Source organism: Chiloscyllium punctatum, chromosome 49 (genome assembly GCF_047496795.1).
Source record: "Chiloscyllium punctatum isolate Juve2018m chromosome 49, sChiPun1.3, whole genome shotgun sequence".
Taxonomy (NCBI): domain Eukaryota; kingdom Metazoa; phylum Chordata; class Chondrichthyes; order Orectolobiformes; family Hemiscylliidae; genus Chiloscyllium; species Chiloscyllium punctatum.
In genome coordinates this window covers 15389927-15405420 of record NC_092787.1, presented here as the reverse complement: position 1 = coordinate 15405420, position 15494 = coordinate 15389927, and the positions used below count along the sequence as shown (strand labels likewise).

The following is a 15494-nucleotide window of genomic DNA, read 5'->3' as shown; positions in this document are numbered from 1 at the left end:
GGCAGAGGTTCTGTTCACTCAGAGCTGGACCAGTGTGGGAAGGACTCTCTACTTGATTGTTTCAGAAGAAAGGGGGAACTGATTCTGGGATTGACTGGCCCACAGCCAGTGAGAGAGAAGGAAGAAGAGAGAAGGAGGAAGAAGAAAGAAGAGGCAGAAGGAGGTGAGAGTTCTGAGGCCTGGGCCTATATCTGGTGCTGCAGCCTGGGCCTTGCCTATAGCTGCCCCAACTGCTGCTGCTGCCTGAGGCCTACTTCCGTGACTGCTGCCTGAGCCTCACCCAGGTCAAGGGAGTGTTGCTGCTGCCTACGGCCCACTTCCATTGCTCATCTCTGGGACGCCACCCAGACCTGCCTCTGTTGTGACTGCCTGGGGCCTGCCTGGGACTCTCCCAGGACCTCCACCACTGCTGTTGCTGTTAGAGGCCCACCTCCGCTGTTGCTGTCTGGGACTCACTTTGGGGCTGCCTGGAACTTGCCTTTGGACTCTCCCAGGACCTCCACCACTGCTGCAACCACAGGCCTACCTGGGACTTGCCTTGGAACCCTCCCAAGACCTCTGCTGCTGTGACCTGAGGCCTGCCTCCACCTGCTGCTGCTGCTACTGCCAGAGGCCCCACCTGGACTTAACACAGCTCGTTCCTGGGGCCTACCAACATTCAACAGCACAGCATTGCGAGTCCCAAAATTGCAGGGCCCAGCCACACCTACACCGGGGTAGCTGCTGCCTTAGGCTCAGCTGCTCCAACCCCGGCTGCAACCCCGACCCCCTTCAGGCACCTAACTAAATGCCTGGGGGCCAAGGCCTATCCCCACCCTAACATGACCATCGAGGCCTGCAGTAAGGCCATGGCTAGTGTGGTCGGCTCACTGGCCATCGTCGACGTGGCCAGGATGTATGGGAAGGCCGTATTTTTCCTCAAGACCGAGCAGGCGATCCACCTGGCCATGGAGAGCGGGCTCACTGCGGGCGGGACACATCTGCCCATCGACCCTTTGGATGTTACAGCCCAGAGGGTCGTGATTTCCAACGTTGCGCCCTTCATTGCCAGTGAGCTCCTTCTTCCCCACCTCAACACCTTGGGGGAGATCCGGTCGGGTGTCGAACCACTCCTTCCGACGCCAGGTGTTCATTTGCCTGGCCCAGGAGGAAGTCACCGAGGGCTCGTTTACCCTCCTCCACAAGGGCGCGGCCTACTGCGTCTTCTGGACGGTGGACGGTGTGCGGTGCCACCTGTGCCACGAGGTGGAGCATTTAAGAAAAAATTGCCCCACTCAGAAGGCTGCCCAGCCCACGCCTACAGCTGAGGGTGGCACCGCCACACCCACTCCCCCTCCCCCGCAGTCAACACCACAAGCCCCGGCAGCAGGAGCTAAGTCAGAGGCTTCCAATGCCTCAGCCTCTGGCAGGGAGGGGGGGGGCGAGCTCCAGCCGGATGGAAGGCACTAAAGCAGATTCAACACGCCAGGTCCACTCACGTGGAGACCACCCTGACACCTTCACCCACAACAAACGCACGACCTGCCCCACCCTGGCACAATAATGCCCCTGCGACCGTGCCAGCGTCGCCCCAGTGCGGGAACCCTGACCCCCAAACCCGTACCTGATCCCAGCCCTGCTGCACCCACTGACCCCATACCCAACCCCTGCCACATTACAGAAACCCCCAGGGGCTGCAGTAGAATCTTCTGCTGCTGTAATTCCACCGGCTCCTGGGGATGACTTTAAAAACAACACGGGCTGCGGTGCGGGTGACAACAGTGAACTGTCCACTGGGTCGTCAAACGGTGGAGGGGAGGAAGGTGTTATCCTCACTCTTCCCTCCCAGACTGTTTTTCCGGGGGCCTTGGCACTGGGGGAGGGCTTTTTCCCCGAGGACCGGGGCCCCGAGCCTCTGCCACCCAACGACCCGAACTTGGGGTATTCCGGGAAGGGGTGTGCCAAGGAAGTTATCACTGGTGAACCTAGGGGTGAGGTTGGCAGGGGTTTGAGGCCAGTTGGCGGTGCTGGACCAGCCCCCACTCTCTCGGTGGGGGAGGGGTTGGTGACTCAGGGTGACTTCCTGGAGGGGGGGGGGGTTCAGATCGGTGGTGGACACTGGGGACAACGCGGAGTCTGTCTCTAGCGACATTTTTGAGTCCCAGGTGCGCTCCCCCTCCCCCCCCGATCTCCCCCTCATCCCCCTCGAGGAACTCTGGGAGTTTGTCGAGGAAATTTGGAGTTGCCGGGATAGAGCCCAACTGGAGCTCCTTAGAGAGTTTGCTGTTCGTCCCACGCTGCTCGCCAGGCGCCTGGGCTCGACACTAATGAGTGAAAGCGAGTCAGGAACTTCCTGGGGGCACTCCTGGTAAGGTTGAGGGACTTCTATGCCCCTCCCTCATCCTCCCAGTAAATGAATGTAGTTTTTTTAACTGTACTGGTGGTGGTTGCACAATGCTTCCGACATGAAGACAACTATAGCCAGCTTCAACATCAACGGCAGCAGGGAGTCACAGCGCAGATTCCAGACCCTCTCGGTCCTTCGGGACGGGAGGTATGCGGTGTGCTTCCTGCAAGAAACCCACACTACCATGGGAGATGAAGCCACCTGGCTCCTGAGTGGCAAGGGGAGGGGGGGGGTCTACATGAGTCATCTCACCCGCAGATCTGGCGGGGTGGCTATCTTGTTGGCCCTGCATTTTCAACCGGAGATCTTGGGGTCAGGGAGCCCGTGCCAGGCTGTTTGCTTCATCTGATGGTTCGGCTGGGGGGGGGCGCGGTGCTTCACTTGGTGAACGTCTACGCTCCCCGGGCCGGGCCGAGGCAAGCGAGCTTCTTTGGAGAAGAGTCCGCTCATCTCGCCTCCATCGACAAGAGCCAGTGCGTCGTCCTCTGGGGAGATTTTAACTGCGTCCTTGGGCAGGGAGCACGGCGGTGCCTGCATCGGTTGGGTGTCGGGGAGGAGGTTGGGGGACTTGGCTAAGTCCTTCGACCTGGTGGACATCTGGCGGAATCTCCATCCTGACTCCATCGCCTTCACCTTCGTGAGGCCTGGGGCAGGAGCGTCCAGGATTGACCGCCTGTATGTTTCGCGGGCGTACGCCTCCTGTTTTCCGAAGGCCTCCATGCAGCAGGTGTCGTGCACGGACCATCACCTGGTGTGGGCGGAACTCCTTCTGTTCGGCGCCAGGCTCGGCTCCGCGTACTGGCACTTTAACAACCTGCTGCTGGAGGACGAGTGGTTCCGGGACTCGTTTTGTCGTTTCTGGGCCGGCTGGAGAAGGAAGCGGGGAAGCTTCCCCTCCCTGAGGCTATGGTGGGATGTGAGCAAGGCTCACGCCCGAGTTTTCCGTCAGGAGTACACGAGGGGGTCGACAAAGGCAGAAATCCAGGACTGAGGAGTTGGAGAAGGAGATGTTCAACCTGGAGCCACGCCTCAGTCAGCCTGACGTGGACCTGGCCCGGTGCGGGGCGTACGAAGTAGAAGGCCATGCTCCGGGACCTGCAGTTCATCGGGGCTCGGGGCCGCGTACGTGAGGTCGCGGATCCAGCTCCTCCAGGACCTGGACCGCGGCTCCCCCTTCTTCTTCTCACTGGAAAAAAGGCGTGGCACCCATCAGCAGCTCCTTGTGCTGCTGGCCGACGACGGGTCCCTCGTCTCGGATCCGGAGGGTATTAGGGCCCACGTCCGAAACTATTACACGGCTCTGTTCTCTCCGGATCCATCCAGCGAGGATGCTCGCAGAGTTCTGTGGGAGGACCTGCCGCAGCTCAGCCCAGAGGACGCTGGAAGGCTCGACGCTCCTGTCACCTTGGAGGAGCTGACCGCCGCTCTCGAGGGGCAGGTCCCCGGTGCTGGACGGGCTGACTGTAGAGTTCTTCAGGGCATTCTGGGGAGTGACTACACACAGGTCCTGGGAGAGTGTCTAAATGCCGGAGAGCTGCCCCTGTCTGGTGCAGGGTGGTCATCCTCCTGCTGCCAAAGAAGGGGGACCTTCGTTCTTTAAAGAACTGGCGTCCGGTCTCCCTCCTCAGCACGGACTTCACAAGGGTGTTGTCTTCTCGCCTGGCTTCAATGCTGGCCCACATGATTCTCCCGGACCAGTCCTACATGGTCATGGGCCGGAGGATACACAACAACATCCACCTGGTCCGGGACCTGATCCATTTCTGTTGACAGCTGGTCTGTCTCTCGACCAGGAGAAGGCGTTCAACAGGGTCGATCATGAGTACCTGCTCGGGACTCTGCGGGCATTCGCCTGGATCCGACTTTTGTACGCCACCGCAGAGTGTCTGGTTAAAGTTAACGGGTCCCTGACGGCGCCCCTTCGCTTCGGGAGAGGAGTGCGTCAAGGCTGCCCCCTGTCCGGCCAGCTGTATTCCCTGTGCCTCCTGTGGAGGAGGTTGTCGGGGCTGGTTCTGCGCAGCGCAGGCACGGGGGTGGTCCTCTCTGCCTACGTCAACGACATACTCCTCACTCTCACTGACCCGGCTAACCTGGGGAGAATGCACAAGTGCCAGGCCGTGTACTCGGCAGCGTCTTCTGCCAGGATCAACTGGGCCAAATGTTCCGGACTACTGGTCGGTCCGTGGCGGGTGGACTCTCTGCCGGAGAAGTTACGGGGGTTCAGCTGGAGTACCACCCATCTCCTCTACCTGGGGGTCTACCTCAGCCCGGCTGAGGAATCCTGGTCGGCCAACTGGCAGGAGCTGGAGGTCAAAGTCTCGGCTCGCCTAGGCCGCTGGACAGGACTGCTCCGAGTGCTATCTTACAGGAGTCGAGTGCTGGTCATAAACCAGCTGGTGGCCGCCATGCTGTGGTACCTGCTGGTCACTTTGGTCCATCCTCCTGGTTTTGTTGCTGGCATCCAGAGAACATTGGTCGACTTCTTCTGGGACAAAAAGATGCACTGGGTCGCTGCGCAGGTTGAGTCTCCCTATTGAGGAGGGCGGTCAGTCGCTGGTGTGCGTCCGCACCCAGGTCGCGACGTTCCGCCTTCAGACCTTGCGGCGATACCTTTACGTCGAGCCTCCTCCTGGTGGTGCGCCCTGGTGACGTTATTTTTCCGCCAGGTGCGGAACCTCAACTACGACCCGCAGCTCCTGTTCGTCGACCGTGACGGTTTGGAGGTCGCCCTCAAGACGCTGCCTGTCTTTTACCAGGACCGGATCACTGTTTGGAACATGGTCGAATTGCACCGGCCCTACCCTCCAGCCGGAGTAGCGGCTGTCGTCAGGGAGCAGTTGCTCAGGAATCCGCATCTCCGTACTCGCGGGTTCGAGTGGCTGTCAGAGGGGAGGGCCGTGGCAGCGAGAGTGACCAGGGTCAGGGACGTGCTGGGTGCCGGGGGTCTGGGCTGGATGCTTCTGCAGGACATAACGAGCAGGGCAGCGGTAGATGTCCGGTACGTGGCCACCGCCATCCGACGCCTTAAAACAGCGGTGTTCGGACCCGACATAGTGCAGCAGTTGGAGGATGCTCAATGTGCGGTGGGAGCTTGTCTGCACTCACCCCAGCCCGGACGGAATTTCACATTGGCCCTAGGGTCCCGTACTTCCCGCGGGAGCCAGTGCCCCACAACCTGAGCCACCTCCGCAATGTTAATTTTGTTCCTTTTTTTTAAGGACATTAAAAAGGCAGGCCCTGTATCGACTGCTGCTGCATACCATCCACCTCTTCTCCCTCATCCACCGTCCAGACACACCTTGGCATGCCCATTTGCCACCGGGCAGTGGGGATCCCCAGTGGAGGGCTCTCTTCGTGGGGGTCCTCCCCCCTCTCTCTCAGGGATCTGAGAGGGTGCTGCACGCAGCGATCCCCTGCAACCGCAGATTGCGGTGGTTCACGGATTCCCAGCCCAACTGCTTGTTCTGTGGAGTCCGTGGACCATGTATAAATTGGGTATGGGTATTTGCACTCCCTTTTTTGATTTTCTTAAAAACCTCCTCCTCTGCTTTTGGCTGCATTTCAGTCCCACGCTCCTGATCTTCAGGCACCCGGTACGGAGGAGGGAGGGCAGGTCTGAAGATCTCTTTGTGGGTCTGCTCCTGGGCCTGGCCAAACTGGCCATAAACAGGTCCAGGCAGCAGGCCGTGGAGGGGGTCGTTAGGGCCGACTACCTGCCCCTCTTCCGGGGTTACGTTAGAGCCCGGGTGTCCTTGGAGAAGGAGCACGCGGTGTCCACCAACACCCTGGAGTTGTTCAGGGAGAGGTGGGCGCCGCAGGGAGTGGAGTGTATTATTTCCTCCTCCAACTCTATTTTGATTTAATCCCTGCCCCCCCTTCACTGTTTTTGATCACACAGCATTGCCCTTTGATGTGAAGGGCAGTGCTTGTCACTGGCCACTCGAGTGTTTCCTTTCTTCCTGGTGATGGAAACCGAATAAAGATTTGTACACCTTGTGTCGCTCACTGTGCCTCACACCTGCACACACACAACATGGGGGCTGGGCAAATAAAATAAGCACTACCGCAGTCAGGCGGGAGTGTGGGGTTTAAAAAAAAGGGAAAAAAACCAAAAACAAATATAATCAGGAGTGGCAGAGGTTCTGTTCAGTCTGAGAGCTGGCTCTGAGGGAGCTGGGTCAGTGGCAAGGACTCTCCCTCTGTGAATAAAGGGGGACTCGGTGACGGGATACCGGCCTCTGAGGAGTTATTGCAGTGGAGTTATTGCAGTGACAATGAGGGAAAAAAAAGGACGCTCCTGAAAAAACAACCGTTGTCTTTGAGTCAGGATAAGAAGAAAAAAAAACAAGAGGCTCTGTTCACTCTGAGAAGTGGTTCTGATTTGATTTGATCTGATTTATTATTATCACATGTACCGAAGTACAATGAAAAGTTTTTGTCTTGCTTGCAATACAGGCAGATCATAGCATACAAAGATTATAGGGTGATTTAAATGGAGTGAGGAATACAAAGTTACAGCTGTAAAGAAGGTGCACAAAAAGCACGATCACCATTAGACTAGAGGGAGCTGGATCAGTGTAAAGGACTTTCAATGTGTAAGAAAGAGTGACTTGGTGATGGGATACCGACTTCTGTGGAATTATTTTAGTCCAGTACACTGAACAGCCTCCTTCTGTGTTGCAAATTACTCCATGACTTTATAATGCATAGTTTTAAAATTTTTTTTATGCCTTATCACTTTTTTGTCTTCTTTTCAGCTTTGAGAATTCAGTTGTTTTAGCTTTTGTGGTGTATCTACACTAAATTCTAAATGTCAAGTTTTTTTTAACGGCAGGACACTGTAACAGCCCTTGAGAGTTTGACAGAGTATGTTATTAATATGAAACGAACTAAGCTTCAGATGTCCATAACTGTGGACTACAGAAGACTTGGCCACATTCAGCAGTTTGAACTAAATGAACAAAAAGCATTCACAAAACCACAGGAAGTAAGTTACTATTGAAGTGTTTTGGTTTGCATTCATTGAATTTATAATTTTGGAATATGGGTTGCAGGATGCCTCATTATTTTGTCCTTTTTCATTGTAAGGATTGTGATAGTATTTTACTCACTTTTGTTCTATTTTTGGCAGATTGAGAAAAATGATAATGTAATAATTAAAACCACTGGTGGAACTGGGACAGCCATTGTTAATGTAAGTAACAAATTCTCATTGCATTCTGCCATGATCAAAAAAAATTGTCAAGTGGTAAGGAATAAAAATGCAAATAATTAAAAGTAGCCATTAGACATTATTCACCCTACTCATATAATGTCATGCAGTAATCAGTTACTCAAGGGATGACTGAAATCTTTCATCAAATCTAGTCTGCAATAGTGAAATCCCATATTTGGAGTTCTAATATGATTGATATTTGCTGGAGAGATTGGTGGTCACTAGATGTCTCTGATAATCCGCTCTACTGGAGCCATCTATCAATAAAGGAATCAAGATCATAACCTTGTTTATAACTGATCCCAATCTATTATAATCCAAAATTCTCAGAAAGCTCCTTCTGACCTTTGTGCATGTATGTTAATTAATGGATTTTCTCTACGTCGCTGTTTGTTAGTATATCATAGCCACCTGCATCCATCCATCAAATGATACTTGTTCATTTATTACAAAATAATTGCAAATGATAAAACAATGCTTTTTGGTGAAAAATACAACATAATCAACAAGGACTGATGTACAGCGGAATTGTTCACTTACTTTAACCTTAAGCCAAATGGCCAGTGAGCCTGGTGCCTATCGTCCAATATGAACTTGTGATTATGATCTCCACAAATGAAGATGGGCAGAGGTAATACTTTTGCCCCAGTTTGGTAGTCTGTTTTTCTGTAAACAAGACAGCTGTGTGAGTCTTCAGAAATAGTGGACAAATTTCAAATTTAGGAAACTCCACCCCTATTTCCAACACTTCCCATTTCCACCAGTAGGGGAAAAGGAAGGCAAGTGTATGGCACCCACATCAGGGAAATCTGAACTCAGCAGGGCATTTTGTACTCACTGCTGAGATCAAACAAACCCATATTTGCTGTAGCCAAGGTGTTAACCTATAGTGTGGGAGTCACAAATAAATGGAGTTAAATGTAAGGCTTGCAGGGGTCAAAACTATTTTTCTTTCTCAAGGCTCTTCTTGAGATTTTCAAGGTCTACTTTTTGATTTTTGAGGGATATATTTTTGGTTTCAAAGGCTACATTTACTCAACTATTGGGTTATGATTAATGACAATACCCTCTGTATTTATGACATATAAGGTCAAGCAAAACAGAATTAGAATAATTCATCAGTATTTTTAATAACTGTTAAGTTTCCATTAAACATATAACACAACATATAAGGAAATGCACCATAGTATTTAACTTGATATAAGAATACAGACATAAATTAACCAATGTTTTCTTCTCCCCATAATAACTGATGCACACTTAAAGTCATAGAGTTATACAGCCCGGGAACACATCTTTCAGTCCAGATATCCGAAGACGTCCAGTCCCATTTGCCAGCAATTGGCCCATATTTCTGTAAACCCTTCTGATTAGTATACCCATCCAAATATCTTTTAAATGTTGTAATTGCGTGTGCCCACACTGCCTCCTCCAATAACTCATTCCATACGTGCACCACTTTGTGTGAAAAAGTTGCCCCTCAGATCCCTTTTAAATCTTTCCCTATTACCTTAAACCCATGCCGTCTAGTTTTGGATTACCCTACCCTAGGAAAAAAGACCCTAGCTATTCACCTTATCCATGCCCTTCATGATTTTATAAACTTCTGTAAGGTCACCCCTCAGCCTCTGATGTTCCAGGGAAAGAAGGTCCAGCCTATTAAACCTATAGCCTAGATCCTCCAGTCCCTGTCACATCATTTGTAAATCTTTTAGATTAGATTAGATTACTTACAGTGTGGAAACAGGCCTTTCAGCCCAACAAGTCCACACCGACCCGCCGAAGCGTAACCCACCCAAACCCATTCCCCTACATTTACCCCTTCACCTAACACTACGGGCAATTTAACTTGGCCAATTTACCTAACCTGCACATTTTTGGACTGTGGGAGGAAACTGGAGCACCCGGAGGAAACCCACACAGACACGGGGAGAACGTGCAAACTCCACACAGAGGGTCGCCTGAGGCGGGAATTGAACCCGGGTCTCTGGTGCTGAGAGGCAGCAGTGCTAACCACTGTGCCACCGTGCCACCTTTTCTGAACCCTTTCAATTTTAACATAATCTTTTATACACAAATAGCCATCATTCTAAACTCACCTTGCTCAGATTGGCAAGATCACAGCTAACATGTTTCCATAACACGATCATAACACTGAAACATTTTAACCAGGTATTAACATATTACTTACATCACCTTAAACTCGACATTACACATTTCTTTGCAAAGATTTCATTACCACAGTTACTTGAACTTTTCTTGTATTCCTCTGTTGACAAGTTGACATGTTTTTCTCTCTCCTGTTCACCATGTGCCCTCTGCAGCCTTCCCCCCACCTTCCCAACACCCACTGCAGCATTCTTCATGCACCCCACACCTTGCTTACAGCCTTCTTTTGGTTTTCACACCTTTTACAGTTTTCTTCTCGCCCTTACATCTCTTGTAACCTCCTTCTCCTCACCCATACTTCTTGCAGCCTTCACCTCCAGTTTTATACCTCTTGCGGCTTCCTTCTCCCTCTTCACACCTCTTTCACTTCCTTCATCCCCCCTCACACCTCTTGCAGTCTCCCTTTCCATCCCCATATCTCTTGCAACCCCTTTTATACACATCATCCCTATAGCCTCCTTCTCCCCTACCCTTACACCCCCTTATTGCCCCCTTTCCCTCATTTCATTTAAACTTCCTTCTTCCTCCCCACACCGTCCTTGAAACACCCCCTCCATCAAACCATGCCTTCTCCTTGCTGACGCTCCACACAAGACCCTGCAGATGATATTGCCAGATCTTGCAGACTCAGCAAAAGACAGTCCCAATAACAGTTCCTGCATCCTGACCACTGGCAGTTGTTGGTGTTGCTTTAGCAGGGATTTCACCCAATGCTTCCATATACTTTGAGCATTGTCTTTGAGAATAGATAAAGTATGTGTGACTGTCATGATGTGAAATGATTTAAATACCCAACAAGTTATAAAAATTAAAAGCATGTTGCCCATGTCAGTGACAGTTGGAAGTAATCTGTTCTAGCAGTTATAATAGTCATTTGCCTAAGTATTCTTTACCAATGCTTGGGCACATGCCTCATGCTAGAATTAACTCAGTTGGTTGCAAGGGGACTTTAATTTTACAATTTATAATTGACAGTTCAAAGAGGTTATTAGAAGATAAACTGTCTTTATTGTGAGTTGGCAAATCAGATTTTATAACGGGTAAGCACTTGACAAGATTTAAATGCTTTGGATGGGCTTTAAGAAAAGTGAGTGCTCTTCAATGTACTTAAGGCTGTAATAACTATTTATATCCTTTATTATTCAAGCTGAATGGGCTGTTCCTGTGCTTCATCATTCTATAGTTTGATTAATCCTGGTTGAGAGCAGAGAGATTAGACATTTTCTGACTCTGCAAACTTGATATAGAAGTACCCTAGAATATTTGATTTTTATTCCATGTAATTCCTTTGGAGTTCCTATGCTGACTTCGGTCCTATATGCATCACACTTGACTTCTATATGCCAAGATAGTGCCACATTATTTCTGATTCTTCTCCCTACCTACCAATCTTGTCATCTGTGCAATAAGGATAGAACTCCCTGGTCCTCACCTTGCACCACACTAATCTCTAAATACAGGGGATCATCCTCTTTCATTTCCACCACATGCAATCAAACCCCACCACCAGAGATATATTTCCCTCCCCACCCCTCTGAGACTATTCCCTCCGTGATTGCCTCATCAGGTCCACATCCCCCACCAACCCACCCTCAACACCCAGAACATTCCCTTGCCATCACAAGAGGTGTAAAAGGTGTGGGAAGTGTCCACTCTTCACACCTCAACTCCCGTCCAAGGCTTCAAAGGATCATTTCACATCCAGCAGAGATTTTTCCCTCACATCCACTCATCTCATCTACTGTGTCCATTGCTCCGGATGTGGTCTCCTCTACATTGGGGAGATAGGATGCCAACTTGTGGACCATTTCGGGGAACACCTCTGGGACACACACACACACACACACACACACACACCAAACAACCCCAATGCCCTGTGGACGACCATTTTAACTCCCCCTTACACTCCCCCAAAGACATGCAAGCCCAGGGCTGCCTCCAATGTCAAATCTAAGCCACCCGACAACTAGAGGAAGAATGCCTCATCTTCCGCCCTGGAATCCTTCAACCACACAGCATCAACATCAACTTCACTAGTTTCCAAATCTCCCCTACCCCCACCTCATTCCAGATCCCACCCTCCAATTCGGCATCACCCTCTTTCCCTGTCCCACCTGTCAATCTTCCTTCCCACCTACCTTCACACCCTCCCCACCTACCTATCACAATTACCCCCCATCTGCATCCGCCTATCGCCTTCCCAGATTCCTTCTCCCGAACAACCCCCACTCCCCTATTTATCTCTCAGCTTCTTTCCCCCTTCACATTCCTGAAGGCTTTATGCCTGCTCCTCGGATGCTGTCTGACCTGCTGTGCTTTTCCAGCTCCACACTTTTCGACTCATCTCCCCCAGTGCCAACTCACCTAATATCTGACATGGATAGACCTCAGAAGTTGCGCTGACAAAAATTAAAGTTATGTGTCTACAGATGACATCACTAATTTAAAAAGCAATCTCATTGGTTAAGAAAACAAGTAAAATACATTGAAACTCTTCAACTGATCTCTTATGGAAGCAAACATTTGTATTCTGGGTTTTTATAGCTTTGACAGTTCTTTGAGAGTTGGACAATACCAATGAGTTTATGCACTTCTGGCACATTCTTCTTGATATTTTGCAATCCTAAAGAGTACCTGATTACCCCTTCCTCTCAATGGCACCTGGTATCCTTCAGGGCACTGGCTCTCCCCCACTCCCTAAGATATCTTGGGACCGTATCCACAGGGTACTTCAGCTCTCCAAAGAGGTACCCTGAGTATCTTAAATTCACTGAAACTGACCTGCTTTGAGATCGCCTGCTCTGCACTCACCAGGTTCCAGACAACAAGGGTGCCAAAATGAGACTTCAATATAGGCAGGTGACTGTTTAAATGGCCAGCCATTTCTCAAACCACACACACATTATCTAGACTGTCCCTACACTGTTCCCATGCAACATTAGGAAGTGGCACATTTGAGGCTGGAACTTGTATTTTGTGATATTTCTGTCAATTCTCTATTTCTCCATTATGGAGAAATTCTCTGGGCCATGTTGTTGGACTAAATTAAATTAGCCACTTGATTTCTGATTGTCTTTCTTTGCAATATAAAAATAAAACACAACCTCTCCATATTTACTCTTTTTTTATGAAAATTATTAAAAAGTTTGTCTTCTCATGCTACCTTTGAAAGGTTTTCTCCCACCCACCTACCTTAGCTTCTGTTTCATCTCCTTTAAAGTCTCTTGATACCCATGCTCCCGTACATGTTTTTATTTTACCAACTTATTTCTTCTTCCACATTTCCCAACTAGCATTTCTAATTTTTTTTCTACTCTTGGCCACACCAGAGTTGAAGGAGTTCTGAAAATAGTTGGGAAAAACATGACATTTCATTCCTGTCTCACTCCATTCCAGCCTTATGACTGCTTATTTCTGGTCTGAATCGGACCTCACTTACCAGCCCCTCCAATATCGGAAAGAAAAAGCATCATATCCGATATGATCTAGATTTTCAGATGCATATCTATTTTCTAGTTGATTTAATCTTTTTTCAAATTTTGTCCTTTTAAATTTTTCTCTTGGATATCCTGAAGGTAAACCAGTATTTACACTACTGTGGTAACATTAGACTGAATCTTATATTCTTTTGACTAAATGCAAGTTGCTTTGAATTTATGGAGGGATTCTCACCATGAGACTAAGCACAATGTCTCTCTGTATTGTATCAAACTTGGCTCATTAGCTATCTAGCCGCTACTGTAATCCCTATGTCTAATGCTATTGGAATAATACCAAGTAGCATTCCTAGAACAACACACAACTTACATGATATCTTCGAAGATTCTGCCATCCCTGGTGCCCATAACATCTTTAAAAGGCTGGTATGCAGCTGAACAAGCTCTGGCATTATTCTGAAATAGCTCAGTCAAGGATGGAATCCTAACATTTCAGAGAAGGGAAAGATGGCACAGTGATTCTCTGACAGGGACCTTATGGTCCCTGTTAAGATGTTGGTGCAAGAGAGGCAGAGGAGGCCATGCCACTAGTCTGTGGCAGCCTGTCCTGAGGTTGCCACTTGGATCAGTGCCATCTCAGAACAAGGTAAGCAAGATTAAAATTCACAGATACATATGTTGTGAGTATCACAGAGACATGGCTGCAAGGGCACCAGGACTGGGAACTACATATCCAAAGGTACATATGGAGGTGGGGTTGCCTTTTTAGTCAGAAATGAAATTAAATCAATAGCAAGAAGTGATATAGAGTTGGACGGTGTAGAACCTGTGTGGGTAGAGTTGATGAACTACAAAGGAAAAAAGATCCTGATGGGAGTCATGTACTGGCCTGCTACCAGTAGTCACGATGTGGGGATGAAAATAAATCAGGCAATAGAAAAGCCATGTAAGAAAGACGTAATTATATTAATCAAGAGGGACTTCAAAATACAGGTGGACTGGTTGGTAACAGATTGCACAAAAAGGAATTTGTGGAATGTCCACAAGTATTTTTTTGGTACAGCTTGTGGTAGAGCCCGCTAGGGAACAGGGAATTCTGGATTTAGTGATGTGTAATGAGGCAGACATAAATAAAGAGGAGAACGTGAGGGAACTCTTACCAGGGACCATTATATGACAGAATTCATCCTGTAGTTTGAGAGGGAGAAGCTGGAATCAGATGTAATGGTATTACAATTGAATAAAGGTCACCTCAAAGATATGAAAGTGGAACTGTTGATTGTAAGGGGATACTGGATTAGTGGTGCTGGAAGAGCACAGCAGTTCAGGTTGGACGCTGCTCGTTGGATGCTGCCTGAACTGCTGTGCTCTTCCAGCACCACTAATCCAGTATTTGCTTTCCAGCATCTGCAGTCATTGTTTTTACCTGATTGGAAGGGGAGTCTAGCAGGGGAAATGATGAAGCAGCAATGGCAGGAGTTTCTGCGGATAATTTGGGAGGCACAGCAGAAATTTATCCCAAGTAAGAATAAATCTACTAAGGGGAGGATAAGCAACCATGGCTGACAAGAGAAGTCAGGGACAGCATAAAAGAAAAAGCAGAAAATCTGATGAGGGTTTGTGGGAAGCCAGAAGATTGGGAAGCCTTTAAAAACCACCAGAGGATAACTAAAGAAACAATAAGGGAGGAGAGAAATGAAATATGAGAATAAGCTAGCTAGGAGTATAAAATAAGATTGTATAGGTTTTTAAAGGTATCTAAAAGATAAGAGAGAGGCAAGAATGACATCGAAACACTGGAAAATGAGGCTGGAGAAGTAGTTATGGGGAGCAAAGAAATGGCAGAGGAATTGACTAGGTACTTTACATCAGTTTTCACAGTGGAAGACACCAGCGACATACTAAAACTTCAAGAGCGTCATGGGGAAGAGGTGAGTGTAGTAGCCATCACAAAGGAGAAGGTCTGGGGGAAGTTAAAAGATCTGAAGGTGGATAAATCATCTGGACTAGATGAGCTACATCCCAGAGTTTTCAAGGAGATAGCTGTGGAGAATGTAGAGGCATTGGTAGTGACCCCTTTGTGAAACGTGGGAGTCAGGCAGGGTCCTAGATGACTGGAAAATGGCAAATGTACCACCCTTCTTAAGAAGGGTTGGAGGCTCCAATATGTTATGGTCTCCATGATGTGGAAGAATGGCCAGCAGTGTCATAGAAGTTCAACGACCTTCTCTGCTTCAGCATAGGTGACAATGCAGCATGTGGAAGCAAGATGAACAATGTGTATACA

The 15494-nt window shown here is 49.0% G+C and overlaps 1 protein-coding gene across 1 annotated transcript in view; it reads left to right on the top strand.

Annotated features, from left to right (window-relative positions):
- Positions 1 to 15494, top strand: part of c5 (complement component 5) — a 128486-nt gene that overhangs the window by 93876 nt on the left and 19116 nt on the right. Inside the window, exons 30-31 of the mRNA XM_072566111.1 lie at positions 7221 to 7373; positions 7518 to 7580. Coding sequence (XP_072422212.1) covers positions 7221 to 7373; positions 7518 to 7580 — 216 coding nt within the window. The remainder of the gene's footprint in view (positions 1 to 7220; positions 7374 to 7517; positions 7581 to 15494) is intronic.